Source organism: Thamnophis elegans, chromosome 10, assembly GCF_009769535.1.
Source record: "Thamnophis elegans isolate rThaEle1 chromosome 10, rThaEle1.pri, whole genome shotgun sequence".
NCBI lineage: Eukaryota > Metazoa > Chordata > Lepidosauria > Squamata > Colubridae > Thamnophis > Thamnophis elegans.
In genome coordinates this window covers 35,419,336-35,434,367 of record NC_045550.1, presented here as the reverse complement: position 1 = coordinate 35,434,367, position 15,032 = coordinate 35,419,336, and the positions used below count along the sequence as shown (strand labels likewise).

The following is a 15,032-nucleotide window of genomic DNA, read 5'->3' as shown; positions in this document are numbered from 1 at the left end:
TGTATTTAGGACTGAACATCATATACTCTTTACTAGCCATGCCATACAATTGTAAATTGCTGCGAAACCATATGGAATCAATGAAAGATACTGCATAAATAAATAATCTTCCATTTCTCTTGAAAATACTGATCTCACAGAGAAATTGTATCAATTACAAACTTAATTCTTATTATATTGATTTAATGGGGAGAAATCTGTTTTCAAATAAATCTATATTTCTTTTTTAAATTTCCTGTTCTCTTTCAGTAATTGTTTCCTTAATCTTCTACAAATCCCTTGTGGTAGTTAGATGGGTTTTTTATTGGTTTAAACATTAATCAAATGTATTCTTTGTTTTCTCTTTTGCCTTATTTTTGCTTTTCAATTTATTTGAATTTGTACTGTTGCATATATTGCTCATTTAAGAAGAGCTTCGGCTTAAAGCTTTTCTGCTCTGTACACTTCCTAGATTCTTAATCATGCTAGAAACTTGCATTCTTTAAATTAAATCATCACTTTCCATTTGAGGTTTTTTATTGTGATTTTAAATTCCCACATTACTAACAAATGTTATTTCCTTATTGTGACTTTTCTATCCCATTTTCTAAATTACAACAATGTCTTTATTTTATTTCACTAAAACATTACATTAAATGTTCATTTTAGCTATGTGGCTTATATCATTTCTGTGTTAAAATTTTGGATTGCTTTCAAGTCTACTTCAAACATCAGCTGAAATCTAATCGTCTTAGAAAAGTACACTATACTTTGGTTAGAAACCAATAATTTAACTTCTGCTACATTTTAGCAGAAGCCCATGTTTAAAAGTAATGAGTATATAAAATGTTAATTTGTCAGTTAATTAAAGCATAGCATGATTTAAAGAAATGTTTTATTAAATACTCAGTGTTTTTAACTTTTTATTTTGCTCTATTTATGTTTTGTATATTCTAAAGAGAAAAGGATAATAACTGATGCTTAACTATATGACATCAAATTAGTGTCAGCTCTTGTCATATGCTAAATAAATAAAAAAATACTGTCAGCTCTTAGCAACAACAGACATGTATTTTTTTCCAGGATGACCTGTCCCAAACCTGGATATTCAGATCTTTCAACAGTATACCCATGACCAACATATTTGAGTCCTTCTATATCACGACTGCTTATCTTTTCTTCTTATCGTTCCCAATTTTCAAAACAGCTAGTCTCTTTGCATAATGTGTGCAATTTGAGCCTGGTCATTTGTCCCTCAAATAAAACTCTTGATTTTTGTGATCAACTTAATTTAATTTATTCGACCCAGGCATTACATAACTTTAAACAATTCTGGGTAGCTCACAATAAATGAATGAATGAATGAATGAATGAATGAATGAATGAACGAACAAACAAACAAACAAACAAACAAACAAACAAACAAACAAACATTGTACAAGTCAATTAAAAAATATAGCCAGGAAAATCAAAGAAGCAAAACTAGATAAAAACCAATTGAAGGCCAATTTTACACCACAAAAGAATTCACAAACGTCCAGCCACCTTAGCAGAAGGTCTCAAACAACAGCCAGGCCTTCAAGGTTCTTCAGAAAGCTATCATGATGGGAGCCAGCTGGTGGCAGGGGAAGCTTCATTACAGAGGGCAAGTACCACAAGAGAGAAGGATTCTGAAATATGACACAGTTTATTTGAAGGGAATTGATGTATTCCACCCCCATCGGTTCGTCTTGGTGAGGCAGAGAACACCAGAGATAGGTGGTCTCTCAGATAACCAGGCCCTATGCCATATAGAGCTTTATGGGTTATAAACAACACCCTGAATTACACCAGAAAGCAGATGAGCAAGTACTGAGGCTCATAGAATAGAGGTATCATTCTCATGCCACTGCATTCCCTTTGAAGCTTTTGAATGGTCTTCAAAGGCAGCCCCAAGTAGAATTATTTGCAATAGTCAAGCCATGAGGTGATTAGAACCTGAGTGACTGTCTGAAGTACAACTTGTTTAGCACCAGTCATAACTTTAACAGACGCTGAACAAATTGCTATAACTGGAAGACTACCTATGTTTCTATTTTAATGTACAGCTTATTTCCCTAACTGGAGAAAAAATTAACACTCTTAAGGAAAAAGAGGCCACACTGAAATGCATCTGTGAAGTTCCAGAACAGCATAGTTCTAAGGTCTCTAGAAAAGTTAAAAGTACATAACTTTGCACATTAACCAACTTTGTATAACTTAAAACATGGAAATTAAAAAAGAAATCAGACCACATTTGAGTTGTGTAGAATTTCCTAAATTTTTAAGTTGGATTAGAAAAAACTAACAAGAAAAATACTTTATCAACAACAACAGAACAAAAACAACAATCTTATTTTAAATGTTTTTTAAAATATTCTTTATCTCATCAGTTATTTTCAATTTCCTAGCACAAATTCACGGGCACTGGCTAGGTTTCAACTCTTTGGTAGTCTGAAGGTAGAACTTTTGGCAAAAATTAGTACATCTTGAGGTGGGGTTGGTATGCTGCTGTGATGGTAATAAAGGAGAATATCTGCAAGTCAGGTGTGAAATAAGGGGTCCTTGGTGCTCTCCGTGTCTGCTTGTTTTCTTGCAGATGTTTCATTACCCAAATTAGGTAACATCATCAGTGCACGCTATGAGAATGTAAGTTTTGCATGGTGTACCTAATTGTGGTTTTTGGTGGGTGATTAGTTTGGTGTGATTATGAGTATCTGAGATAAACAGATTCATTGGCTTGGGAAAAGAGAAAAGGAGGAACCTTGGGAATGTAGAAGGAAAGGTTGGAATATGAAGAGTATAAAGATTCAGAGAGTCATAGATGAAGCAGATTATCTAGATCCTTCAAGTCAGTGTTCATGGTAGCCTACAACACTAATAAAATATTGTTGCACTTACAGATGATTTTTGAAGGCCTTTCATAGAAGTGATCCATCTTTCTGATGGATCTCTCATCAGCTTTTGTTATCATCCAATATGGCTTCTTCTGGATGAGTTCAAGGAGTTTGAGGACAGCGCCATTTTGTAGTGGTTCCTCTGTGGTTCTTCTGTGGCAAGCTCTACCTCACCTTGTGCCTGAAAATATATACTAATTTCTTTCCCCCCCTTTTTTAATCTTGCATATTTCCATTTTTATCTCTTTTACTTGTACCTGATTATTGGCCTTTTGACTATATTTAGAGTTGAATTTGGTAATTAGTTTATATGCCCTCAAGATTCACTAGAGCCTGTTGGCCTTTGATTACTATTTGTTTGCAACAAATTTAAACCTTTAAACAATACAGAGAGGAAAGTACATTTTATGGTATTAAAAGTCAGGCCTAGCAGTAATGATTTCCCTTTCAAAGATATAAAGGCAAAGTTATTTTTATTTTAAGATTTTTCTTTCCCCATCCAATCCAGCTCAGGTTCCTTATAATTTAAACTGATAAAAATCATGTACAATCTTTTAAACTATTAAATAAATAAATATTTTCTAGTTAATAAGTATAACTAATAGACTTTTTAGTAAAAACATTCATAAAGGCTTCAGCACTAAAGTTACTTACTGAATAATCAATTCTTTGAATTCAACACAGCTTATACAATGTAAGTTGGCATGAAATTACATACTTAATATATTCAAACTTCTTTTCACAGATCACTGAAGATTTTTTAAATAGGAATTAGCAGGTGAACCTTCTTACCTCTGCTTGCTATGAGAGGGCTCTTGATGTAGTTAATATTCAATACTGTCAACTAATTTGTACAGCTACATCAATTCCTACTCTTTGGGGAACCTGACGACGATGCAATGATAGACAATGTGATAAAACAGCAAATTGTAAGACAGGTAGTGATGTCAATTGTATTTCATTAAAAAGCCATCCTAGGTCCTAAATACTAAAAGCAGAGTGAATAGATCACACTTTCAGTCATCATTAGTTATTTTCACTGTAACAGAGTACAGTGTATTCTGAGTGTTTTTCTGAGTATTAAAGCTTTCTTAGAATAGACCTTGGGAAGCAGCAATCCAAGTCAAATTCTAGGATGACCAGTTTACTGTAAACATTGAAAGAAAAGTCAATTTTTAACATTAATATTAGATCCTTTCATGCTATGTAGCATATTGGGAAGCAAGGGATCTTCAGCATTTTCAGTCTTGGGTAAGTACTTCAGCATCTTCCCATATGATGTTTACAGTCTTTAAGTCCTTCATGAACATTCTTCGCCATGTATTTTGAGGGCTTCTTCTTGGTCATTTGGCATCTGGAAGGTCGATCTGATTTCTATCTTCGGGATTTGATTGTTCTCCTTGTGGAAATTGTGACTACAAGTTGGAGTCTTCTACATGTGTCAATGTTGTGCAGTTTTCAGGAAAAACTCTTTTGGAGCACTTCTTTATTAGTAATATGATTAAAAAAAATGAATCTTAAGGATTCAGCAAAGAAATCTTTGTTGGAAGATGTCAAGCCTCTTGTTAATACTTGCTGACACCTTCCAAGTCTTGGCATAAATGGCTGTTGGATCACTATAGAAACAGGCAAATGGAGTTTAAGTTTCAATGATATAGACAATGAGAACCAGATTTTATTCATCCTTTGGAAAATAGCTGTTGCTTTGCATTACAGCATTTGACATCCATCTCTGCATCTCTATTTTGGGCTATTACACCACCCAAATATGTAAATAAGTTATTTCCCCTTATCTGTCTAGTGGCGCTGCATATACTGTACATGATCTTTGATTTCTTGGCACTTACGCTGAGGCCAATTTTGGTTGCTTCTTCATCTAAGGCAGTCATCACTTCTTGTAGTTTCATCAAATAGGGCAATATTATCTGCAAAATCCAGGTCTTGGTCAAAATAATGAATGACTTTCCTGGTGTGTGATATTCATTGCATACATAGTTTAGACTGAAATGGATCCCAGCAGTCAGTAATCTCCATTCAAGGTATCATGTTAGGAAGGAAAATGTTGTTATCAAATAACTTCCACTGAAAAAATTAAGGACAAGTACACAACCTCACTAATTTTCACAAGCTTCTCAAGAATTTCCTAATCCAGCCATACCCTGGAGCACATGGTGTTTATTAATGGGAGTATGTAGTATCATTTAATTGCACTCATTTTAGCAGCAGAATCACCACCAACTTCATAAAATTTATGCTCAAGGAAGCCATTTAATGTATAATAATAATAGGCCCCTGGGTGGGGCCCGACTAGTAACCAATGCCAAATCCGGCGAAACAACTGGCCGCTGTGATACAATTGTACAATAATAATAATAATAATAATAATAATAATAATAATAATAATAATAATATCCTTTTAAGTATATTGGCTGCAACTGATTGACAGCTACTTTTGGATTCATGAAAATACTTTTAGGTTTTTAGGGATGTGTGTAAAACTCATCCAAATTTAGATATGTATCAGACATCTTTAAAAATGCATTAGGCTTTCTAAAGTGAAGCAAAGCAAAAATCTCTCCAAAGTGACTAGAACTTAATTTGAACTCTAAAAGTTATTGGTGATCTGCAATTTACGACTTCCAGAAGCCAAATATTATTTTAAAAAAGAAGTTAGCAATAGCAATAGCAATAGCAGTTAGACTTATATACCGCTTCATAGGGCTTTCAGCCCTCTCTAAGCGGTTTACAGTGTTAGCATATTGCCCCCAACAATCCCGGTCCTCATTTTACCCACCCCAGAAGGATGGAAGGCTAAGTCAACCCGAACTGCCAAACTAGCAGTCAGCTAAAGTAGCCTGCAGTACTGCACTCTAACCACTGTGCCACTTCGGCTCTCTTCAGTTAGTATGTCTTCAGTTTTCCATGGCACAATGGATAGAGGTGGATACATAGATTTAACATCATATTATCTGGAGGAATGGTTTAGGAAGGTTTTCTTATTTTTAAAGAGATTGGCAAATATCTGTTTCTGCAGTGAAGCATAATTAACTTCATGTCGGATCAGCATCTGTCTAGAGATAGGAAGACTTGGGAGATACTGTTGGGGAGATTATAATGACTAGAGGGGAAGGAATATTTTCACAATAAAAATACTGGGATAACTAAGGAATATAGCCACTCCGACTTTAAAGGAAAAGGCATGTTGTCAGAATAGAATCAAAATAAATAGCTGTGACACAAAAAAACTGATCATCTTGAACTTATAACTGCTTTTTCAGTCTTAGCTTCTTCCTTAACTGCTCTTCTTATCAGCTGCTAGGTCTGAAGGTATGAATATTTTTTTACAAGCCAAAGATTTTTTTATAAAGGAATGGTTTACTTTACACTGGTTTCCAGACAGCAAGAAAATCACATTTTTCTTTTTATGTTTCTATGAACTTGTTTTTTTTAATAACTCTGTATATTTGATGATTTGCTTCCTGGTTACATGGTAGCCAAAAGTCTTCAGGTGCTAGGTCCCAATCTTGGCTCTGACAAAATTTCCCTTTTCATTTATTTATTATTTAGAGAATAGCAATAGCATTTAGACTTATATTCTGCTTCACAGAACTTTTATAGCCCTCTCTAAGCTGTTTACAGAGTCAGAATATTGCCCCCAACAATTTGGGTCCTCATTTCACCTCCTCAGAAGGATGGAAGGCTGAGTCAACCTTGAGCCTTGTGAGATTCTATCTGCCAAATTGCAGTCAGTTGGCAGTCAGCAAAAGTTTTCTGCAGTACTGCACTCTAACCACTGTGCGGCAGTGGCTCTTAAACTTAGCAATTAGACTTATATACTGCTTCACATTGTTTTTATAGCCCTTTATAAGCAATTTACAGAGTCAGCATATTGCACCCTGCAATCTGGATTTTACTGATCTTGGAAGGAAAAGAAAAAGTCAACCTTGAAACATTCAGAATCGAACTCCTGGGGGGAGCAGTGCAGTATTTTACCACAGTGCCACCATGGTTCTTTTTCTGGTATAATCAAAGTAATTGATATCTGATTACAAGTTCAAGGGGATTGTGGCAGGAACTGAGGTCAGGAAGTATTTTAGGTAGTTATGTATTGTCGGCCTTCCAAACAAAAAATAAATAATAAACTGAAGGAGCTGGGAATTTGCAGTTTTAATTTCTATAACGGTCTCTCTCTGACTTTGTGTAACTCTTAATTCTATAGATTACAGTATCTAAAATTGTAAGGCTCATATATTCCTATTCATCTAGGCTTTTAAAATCAATACAATGCTTCAGACATATTTTGATCAATATTTGTAAGTTACTATTTCATGTGCTCACTACACATTTTCCAAAAATATATTTTAAAAAAAGTTCAATAAGGACTACTAGACAAATTCATGGGAGAAAATGAAAAATGTTTATTCCCAAACAGATCATATTTATTGAAATAGAAAAATTTGTGTTGACATGTAAAAAGTGGATGTAAGCAAAATGAATGCCTCCTAAAATGAAATATTTTTCACCCATTTATATAAATATTTTAACATATTTTCTTTAATACTGTGATAGCATAAGAGCTACAAATCAAGAAAATGAAAGCATTTCAGAATGGATTTTAAAAGCAGTAACTTAAGTTATGTCCTCATTAATTCAGTAGAAGAACAATAACATTGAATCCAGTGGAATCCAGTGGAATGCATTGTAAAAAGAAGAAAATGAAAATATAAAAATAATAATAATGGCTAGTTGATATTATTAACTGAAGATAAATTTAACTATGTAATCATGATGGACAGCTTATATAAAGAGAGTTCTCAAAAATGTATTTGTTACTAACAAACAATTCAAAATTGTTAAATTATCCTATTTATAGCAAATCTCAAAGGTACTTTTTCAAGAGGCAACTGAACTTGTTTTTCTTCGAAGACATTTTGGTTCTCATCCAAGAAGCTTCTTCAGCTCTGACTGAATGGTGGAGAATGATTGTATAGTTTATACAACTATGACCTGGATGATCAAAAATCTACACAGACATTTTAGCAAATATAAAACTACTGCATTCCAAGCCAAATGGTTCTAAAATGAAATACTAAACAATCATATATTGATCATACACTATCAAAAGAATGCATTGCAACTATAAACAATTCATAAAGTTCCATAACACTCAGCAAACACATTGTTATTTACCTGCATATGGAACAGGAGCATCTTTATCCAAGGCAACTAATGGAGGATCCAGTATGACTGTATCATTGTTTTCAGTAATAACTCCATGATAAGATGTTTCAATCCATGGCTTGTGCTTGTTTACTAAAAAAAAAAAAAACACATATTTAATTAGTATAAAACAAAACTATTTTGATTTTTTAGTTTTTATGTTTGCTTCTGAAATGAGAATTGATTATATATATATATATCATAATAATTTTCACTGGATAATTGGTACATGAGTAATTGAAATTAAACTTGAAATATCATTATTATTGTATCAGTTTCTCAAGGTTTTTCCAAAGCCAAGGTAAGGGGAAAGTCTTCAAAATCAAATGTGACATTTTTTTCCAGGTATAATAATAACTAAATAATATAATACTAAAATAATAACCATCATCTTTACTATCATCCAGTAAAGCAAAGTACATACACAAATTACACATCCCACTATTCCCTTGGGTTAATTATTTTTTTCAATACAGAAATAGTAAACAAAAGAAATTAAAGCCAGGATACAAAATAAAATCTAAATCTAATAGCATACAATATCCTACAGCTCTCCATGTCTTGGTACTTGCAAATAATCTTTATTTTCACATAAGTGTAACAAATTAATATATTTTTTTTGCTTTTGAAATTCTTTCCTTCCTCTTTTGGAGGATTTCATAACTCTGTCCAACTGCAATGTTATGTATCTTCCCTTCCTTTCAAACCTTTCATTCTTCCTTCAACTATTTGCATAAAATGTTCTGTGCAAGCAAAAGCATCTTTGCTTTATCATATGCTTTCGCCAACTCCACTAAAAACATATAGTAAATTTTCTTCCTTTCATTCTTCTAAGGACTTGATGATCTACACATCTTTGCCTGGTATATAGGTGCCATGAATTTTGCTCATTATCACATCTTGTATCATTTCAGTTGGAAGCCAGCTAAACAGATTCCCAGAAACACTGAACAAACTATAGTAACCCCCTTGTGATATTTTATTCAGGCTTATTATGTTTTTCTTTGAATAAGCAATAACAATATGTTTCCAAAATAAGTATTGAAGGTACCTAGCTACTTTAAGATCATTGAACTGTTTTACTCTTGATTTAAATGGAAATTCCATTGCATTCCTTTTGATCTTAAAATGGAATCTTTGATTTAGCTTTGCCTGTTCACATCCAAAACCAGCAATTATTTAGAAGACTATATTGGCCACAATTTATTCTCCACACTCTTCCTACAAGAGAAACCATTATCTGTAAAAATTAATGCAGGCATCATATTGTGATTATAACCAATTATTAAAGACTGTGATTATATCCTTGTCTTGACTTTGGTTAATCCTGCTTAACCGAACATTGTCAATCCTAGCAAAATCAGTTTAATCTCCTTACAGAAAATACAGCAATGTCTTGACCTTAAATATTTTAATGAGCGGAGCAATGTATTTAACTTTTCTAACATGCAAGAAAGACAATATGCTCATCTGAGAATTTATAGAAGAAATATGAACACTACACTTCATGGATTGGAAAGCCTTTAGACAATTAAAGATGCACATATATTTAACACTGTGTTTGTGTTTGTGTATTCTAAAATGTTCATATTATTTTAAGACAAAATATAAAAATTAAATGCTATTATATTGAATATTATTTATTCAATGTGGGCTTTATTAGATCTCTTGTGGTAGCACAGGAACTCAGGCCTGATGACACGTTTCACCTATCCCTTGGGTTCCTACTTCAAGTAATATAAAATATTTAATTTCAAATTATCAGCTTTTTATCTTAGAACTTCAGGAAAAATTACTGAATCATTTATTACAATAATAAAAATTATAAACTCTTGTTTATAATAAACTTATTATAAACTACAACTTTTATTGTAGATAGATCATTAATTTAATACACAAAGTTCCAGAAATGGAAACAAAAAGGTAGTAGATGAGGAAATCTGAACAGAAATCTGAACAGAGAAAAAAAGGACAACATTTTACTTACTACAAGTAGTCCTTGACATACATATAATGACCTTTCAAAGTTGGGACAGTGTTGAAAAAAGCGAATTGTGATCAGTCCTCACACATATAACTACTGAAGCATTCTTATGGTCATGTGATAATGATTCAGGCACTTTGCAACTGTGATACATTAACAACAATTCCCACATCCCAGGGTCACATACTGTATATACTCGAGTATAAGCCTAGTTTTTCAGCCCACTTTTTGGGCTGAAAAAAGCCGCCTCGGCTTATACTCGAGTCAGTGAAAAATTTGCCCGAAATGGAGGAGAAAAAGGGGCGGGGCCATGCCGCTGGGTGACACTCGTGAATGGCCCAGTGCCCCTGTGAGTTTCCCCTCCCTCTGTGTCAGTTTGCCGCGCAGCGCGCACCGCACCATCCCCCCTCCTCACGTTCTAATGTAATGCAGGGCTGTCTTACGATTCCCCTTCCTCCCCCTCCTGCCGCTCTGCAACGATGTCCCACCTCCTCCTTGTTATGGCAAGCAGCCACATAGCGATGTCCCACCTCCTCTGGTACAGTGATCCAATGATAGGAATCACTGTGCCGTGTGTCATAGGAGGCGGGACATCGCTCCCGCGGCTGCACGGGACATCATCATCACAGCGGGACGTCAGCATCATGAGGTGAGTGAAGTATTTCATTGAATACACCGCTAGTTTACTGTTTTTCTTTGAAATAAATATTCAAAAACATTATTGGTATCTATTTTTATTTTTGAAATTTACCGGTAGCTGCTGCATTTCCCACCCTAGGCTTATACTCGAGTCAATAACTTTTCCAGTTTTTTTGTGGTAAAATTAGGTGCCTCGGCTTATATTCGGGTCGGCCTATACTCGAGTATATACGGTAAGTATCATTTGCAACCTTCCTGGTCAATTTCTGTCAAGCAAAGTCAATGTGGGAAGCTGTATTAACTTAACAACCATGTGATTTGCTTAACAACCACAACAAAGAAAGGTTGTAAAATTGCACACCTGTGATGACTCGTTTAATGACTATATCATTTTGCAATGGAAGTTCTGGTCCCAATTGTGGTTGTTAAGTCAAGGAACTGCCTGTACTTTTATTTCTTACATTTTGTCCAGAATGATTGACGGTACCAAATGCTTAGAGATCAAGGAAAGTCAGAACAATTACATCATCAGACAAAAGAAAATGATATTACATATAAGTAAAATAAATACATAGAAGCATAAATCCATATTAAAATAAATTCCATTTTTTAAAAACAATTATTAAACTAAATCTCAAATAAAATTAACCTTCAGCTTTAAGTCAGTTAATAATGTATGAGTAAGCAAATTTAAACAAATTAAACAAATTATGATGTTCTTAACATAGTACAGTAAATAACATAGTGAACTTAAATCAGTAAGGATTGGTATAAAATAGAACAATCTGTATATTTCAATTTTCCAACCTTTATGGCTTTTATGTAGTAAACATGAAACATGAAGAAGAAATAAATACTTTAGAGTTTTTTAAAAATGTCCATTTATTTTATTTCTATTTCTTCTTTCCTGTTTTGTTTATGTGAATAAAGTAAAAACAGAATTGCACAAGGTTTGCAAATTTTACTTATCTTGCCTTTTATCTCTGACCACTAATTGAGTTTTCCTAGAGTCAATTCCTATTCTTAGAAAAAAATTCTTTCCTATCTGCTTGTTCACCTTCTCTTGTCCCACTACTATCATGTAACTGTCTGCTATTATCTGAAGTCTAATTGATCAGGAGGTAATATCTTTAATTTTAGTAGGACTTAACCCAGAAAATCTAGATGGGTTTGTACGATTAATTAAAAAAAGCTGCTATGTATTTGGTATATACTACATTTCTGACTCATGGATTTTTTGTTTTGACATTCATCTTAACGAAAATTTTACTCCATGAGTGTTCCTGGAAAAGGTATGCTGCTCTTTAAGTCACACCTGTTTTAATATTTAAATATTAGTAATTTAACCTTCTTAGAAAATAAATCTAACCACACACACACATAAAAATAGAAACTCATGCAAAATAGAATTTTATTATGAAGTAATGCAAAGCATAAGAACATAAAGCATATCCCTGCTAAATCAGGTCAAAAGCCTACCTAGTTCAACATAATTTTTACATAACTGAAGCTAACATTTTTATTGAAGTTGGAGAATAAATTCTAACCTTGAAACCTGAGTTAACAAACAAAACAAGTTTTAACTTGATCTTAGGTATTTGCAAGGGTTTTAAACCATACAATCACAGAATCTTCTATGATTTTCCAAAGTCATTAGGACAGAACTCCCCATCTTACCAATAATTATGGTCAAGGTAGCACAGTATCTACCAATTGTTCATTACATCTGAGATTTTAAATCTTTCAAAAACATTCTAGTTTCAGAATGATGTAAAAAAATTATTGCCTTCAGAGCCTTCAGAGGCACTGCTCCACAAATTGCCAGATGCAAGAGCCTATTCCAGAGGTGGTATTCAGCAAGTTCTGACCAGTTCTGGAGAACCAATAGCAGAAATTTTGAGTAGTTCAGAGATCCAGTAAATACCACCTCTGATTGCCCTGCCCCCATCTATTCTCTGCCTCCCGAGTTACAGCTGATCCGCCGGAAATGGGGATTTTGCAGTATCCTTCCCCTGCCATGCCCACCAAGCTATGCCACGCCCACCAAACCATGCCCACAGAACTGGTAGTAAAAAAAATTAAATTCCACAAGTGCCCTATTTGTTAAGTTGGGCTCAAGAGTTTAGTTGGAATCATTTCAAAAGGACAGAAGTCGGGCAGGAAGTTTGGAAGACCCCTCTAAGCTTTGGAAGACCCTCTAAGCTGATAATAAGAGGAAATCCATTTCCTGGTTGTATTCATTGTAGGATATTGTGAATGTTCTCTGCTATTAGTTTACACTATTTGTTATGATTTGTTTATTGATTTGGTTCTAATTTGGTAGTTGCTCAGAGTTATGTATGTAAGATGGAAAATGTTTACATTTATTAAATAGCAGTGTTCCAATATCTCAGGGGTTGCCACAAAGAAGAAGGAGTCAAACTATTCTCCAAGGCACCTGAGGATAGAACAAGAAGCAATGGGTGGAAACTAATCAAGGAGAGAAGCAACTTAGAACTGAGGATAAATTTCCTGACAGATAGAACAATTAATCAATGGAACAGCTTGCCTCCAGAAGTTGTGTATGCCGCAACACTGGAAGTCTTTAAGACGATGTTGGATAGCCATTTGTCTAAAAATGTATAGGGTTTCCTGCCTAGGCAGGGGGTTGGATTAGAAGACCTCCAAGGTCCCTTCCAACTCTGTATTCTATTGTATAAATAAATAACTAAATGATGGAGTAGAATTATGGGACTCTACTGACTACTAGTAGCAAGACTGGACAGTTCTTCCAAATAAAAGGTAACTAGTCACCCATATTAGGGCAGATTTGGTAAATGAAGAAATAATAAAGTTCCATCTGCCTAAATAAAATCAGCAATAAAACAGTTAAGGGATAAAACATCATTTTTGCTTGTATCTTAATAAAGTTTTCTCAATTATTTATTCCCAATGCAGCTGCTCTGTCTGCATTACACATATGTGTAATTTATAATAAAACAATTTTTGAAAAGTTTTTTTTTATTTTAATTGAACAAAAACACAAAAAGAGAATCATCCTTCATTATATCTTGTAGAAAGCGTGTTGATCGCTTACAGATAACTTTCGTGCATTTCTTCCACAGTCATTACTTATAGTTCATATTAGATTATACACTTTAAATAAAAAATCTTTGTATATCTTACTATCAACGTACCACAATTCTCATTTGACTACAATTATTTGAACATGATTTTACCTCAAATCATTCATACTTAAAGACACAACCACATAATGGCATTCATTAGCTATTTCAAAAAATCTTCCATTAACACTACACCTTTATGACATCTTTTAAGTAAAAGTCAATTAATAAAGTTTCTAAACCTTTCTCCCCCAACTCACTGTTTAGAATTTATATCCAAGTTACTTTTGCCAATACCATAGCATGTATGTATTATTAAACAATGTCCATTGACATATCCTTGTTGTTATTATAATTGGCTAAAAATCATTTACTATTTATGTCCCATCTTCTCTTGTCAGATCCCCACCCAAAAAAAATAAAAAAACCTTACACCTTTATGACAAGATCTAAAAAAATTGTTAATAAAATTTATAGGTCTTTTCCCCACGTCACAATTTGCAATTTATATCCAAATTGCTTTTACTAGTTTGCCAATACATGTATATATCACTAAGCTGTATCCATTATCATTTCATTATTGTTATTATAGTTAATTATTTGTTAATGAATAAACATTTAATAACAATCTAAAACAATCTAAGAGTTATTAAATTCCTACTTATTGATCACCAAAATCAACTAATTTTTTATTATCAACTTTCATTGTCAACCTGTATCTTTCCAGTAACAAAACAGTCTTATCTCTCTTGCAAATTGTGGTTAAGTCTTCTTTTTATCTCCTTTATAAGGTTTTTATAGACTTCTCTCCGCACTTTGCTGCTTGAAGGATCTCTCAGGTAATCTCATCACGCTCCAGCTGCTACTAAAATAAGCTTGTCTTTGGTTGTCAATCTTGCTTCTGAAAAAAATTTCTTCTTAAGTCCATCATCATTACCATTTTTTTCCTTCTGTATCTTGGGTAGAGCTCCAATTCGTCAAATTCCCTTTTCTATATTCCCTTCTTTGCACTTTCATCCACATTTGTTCCATTAATAAATTCACTTATTGTCTTGTCTTTATCTTCTATATCTTAATTCTTCCCTTTAATTTTTGGGGGCTCCAACTCCATCATCTTTTGCTGTGACTAGTCTTTCCAATTTCTTCTCAATTCTCCCATATCCTTCCAATAGATTTTGAATTCCAGCCAAG

The 15,032-nt window shown here is 33.6% G+C and overlaps 1 protein-coding gene across 1 annotated transcript in view; it reads right to left on the bottom strand.

Annotated features, from left to right (window-relative positions):
• Positions 1 to 15,032, bottom strand: part of CLSTN2 (calsyntenin 2) — a 198,291-nt gene that overhangs the window by 174,926 nt on the left and 8,333 nt on the right. The window contains 1 exon segment of the mRNA XM_032225672.1: positions 8,085 to 8,207. Within this exon segment, the coding sequence (XP_032081563.1) occupies positions 8,085 to 8,207 (123 nt within the window).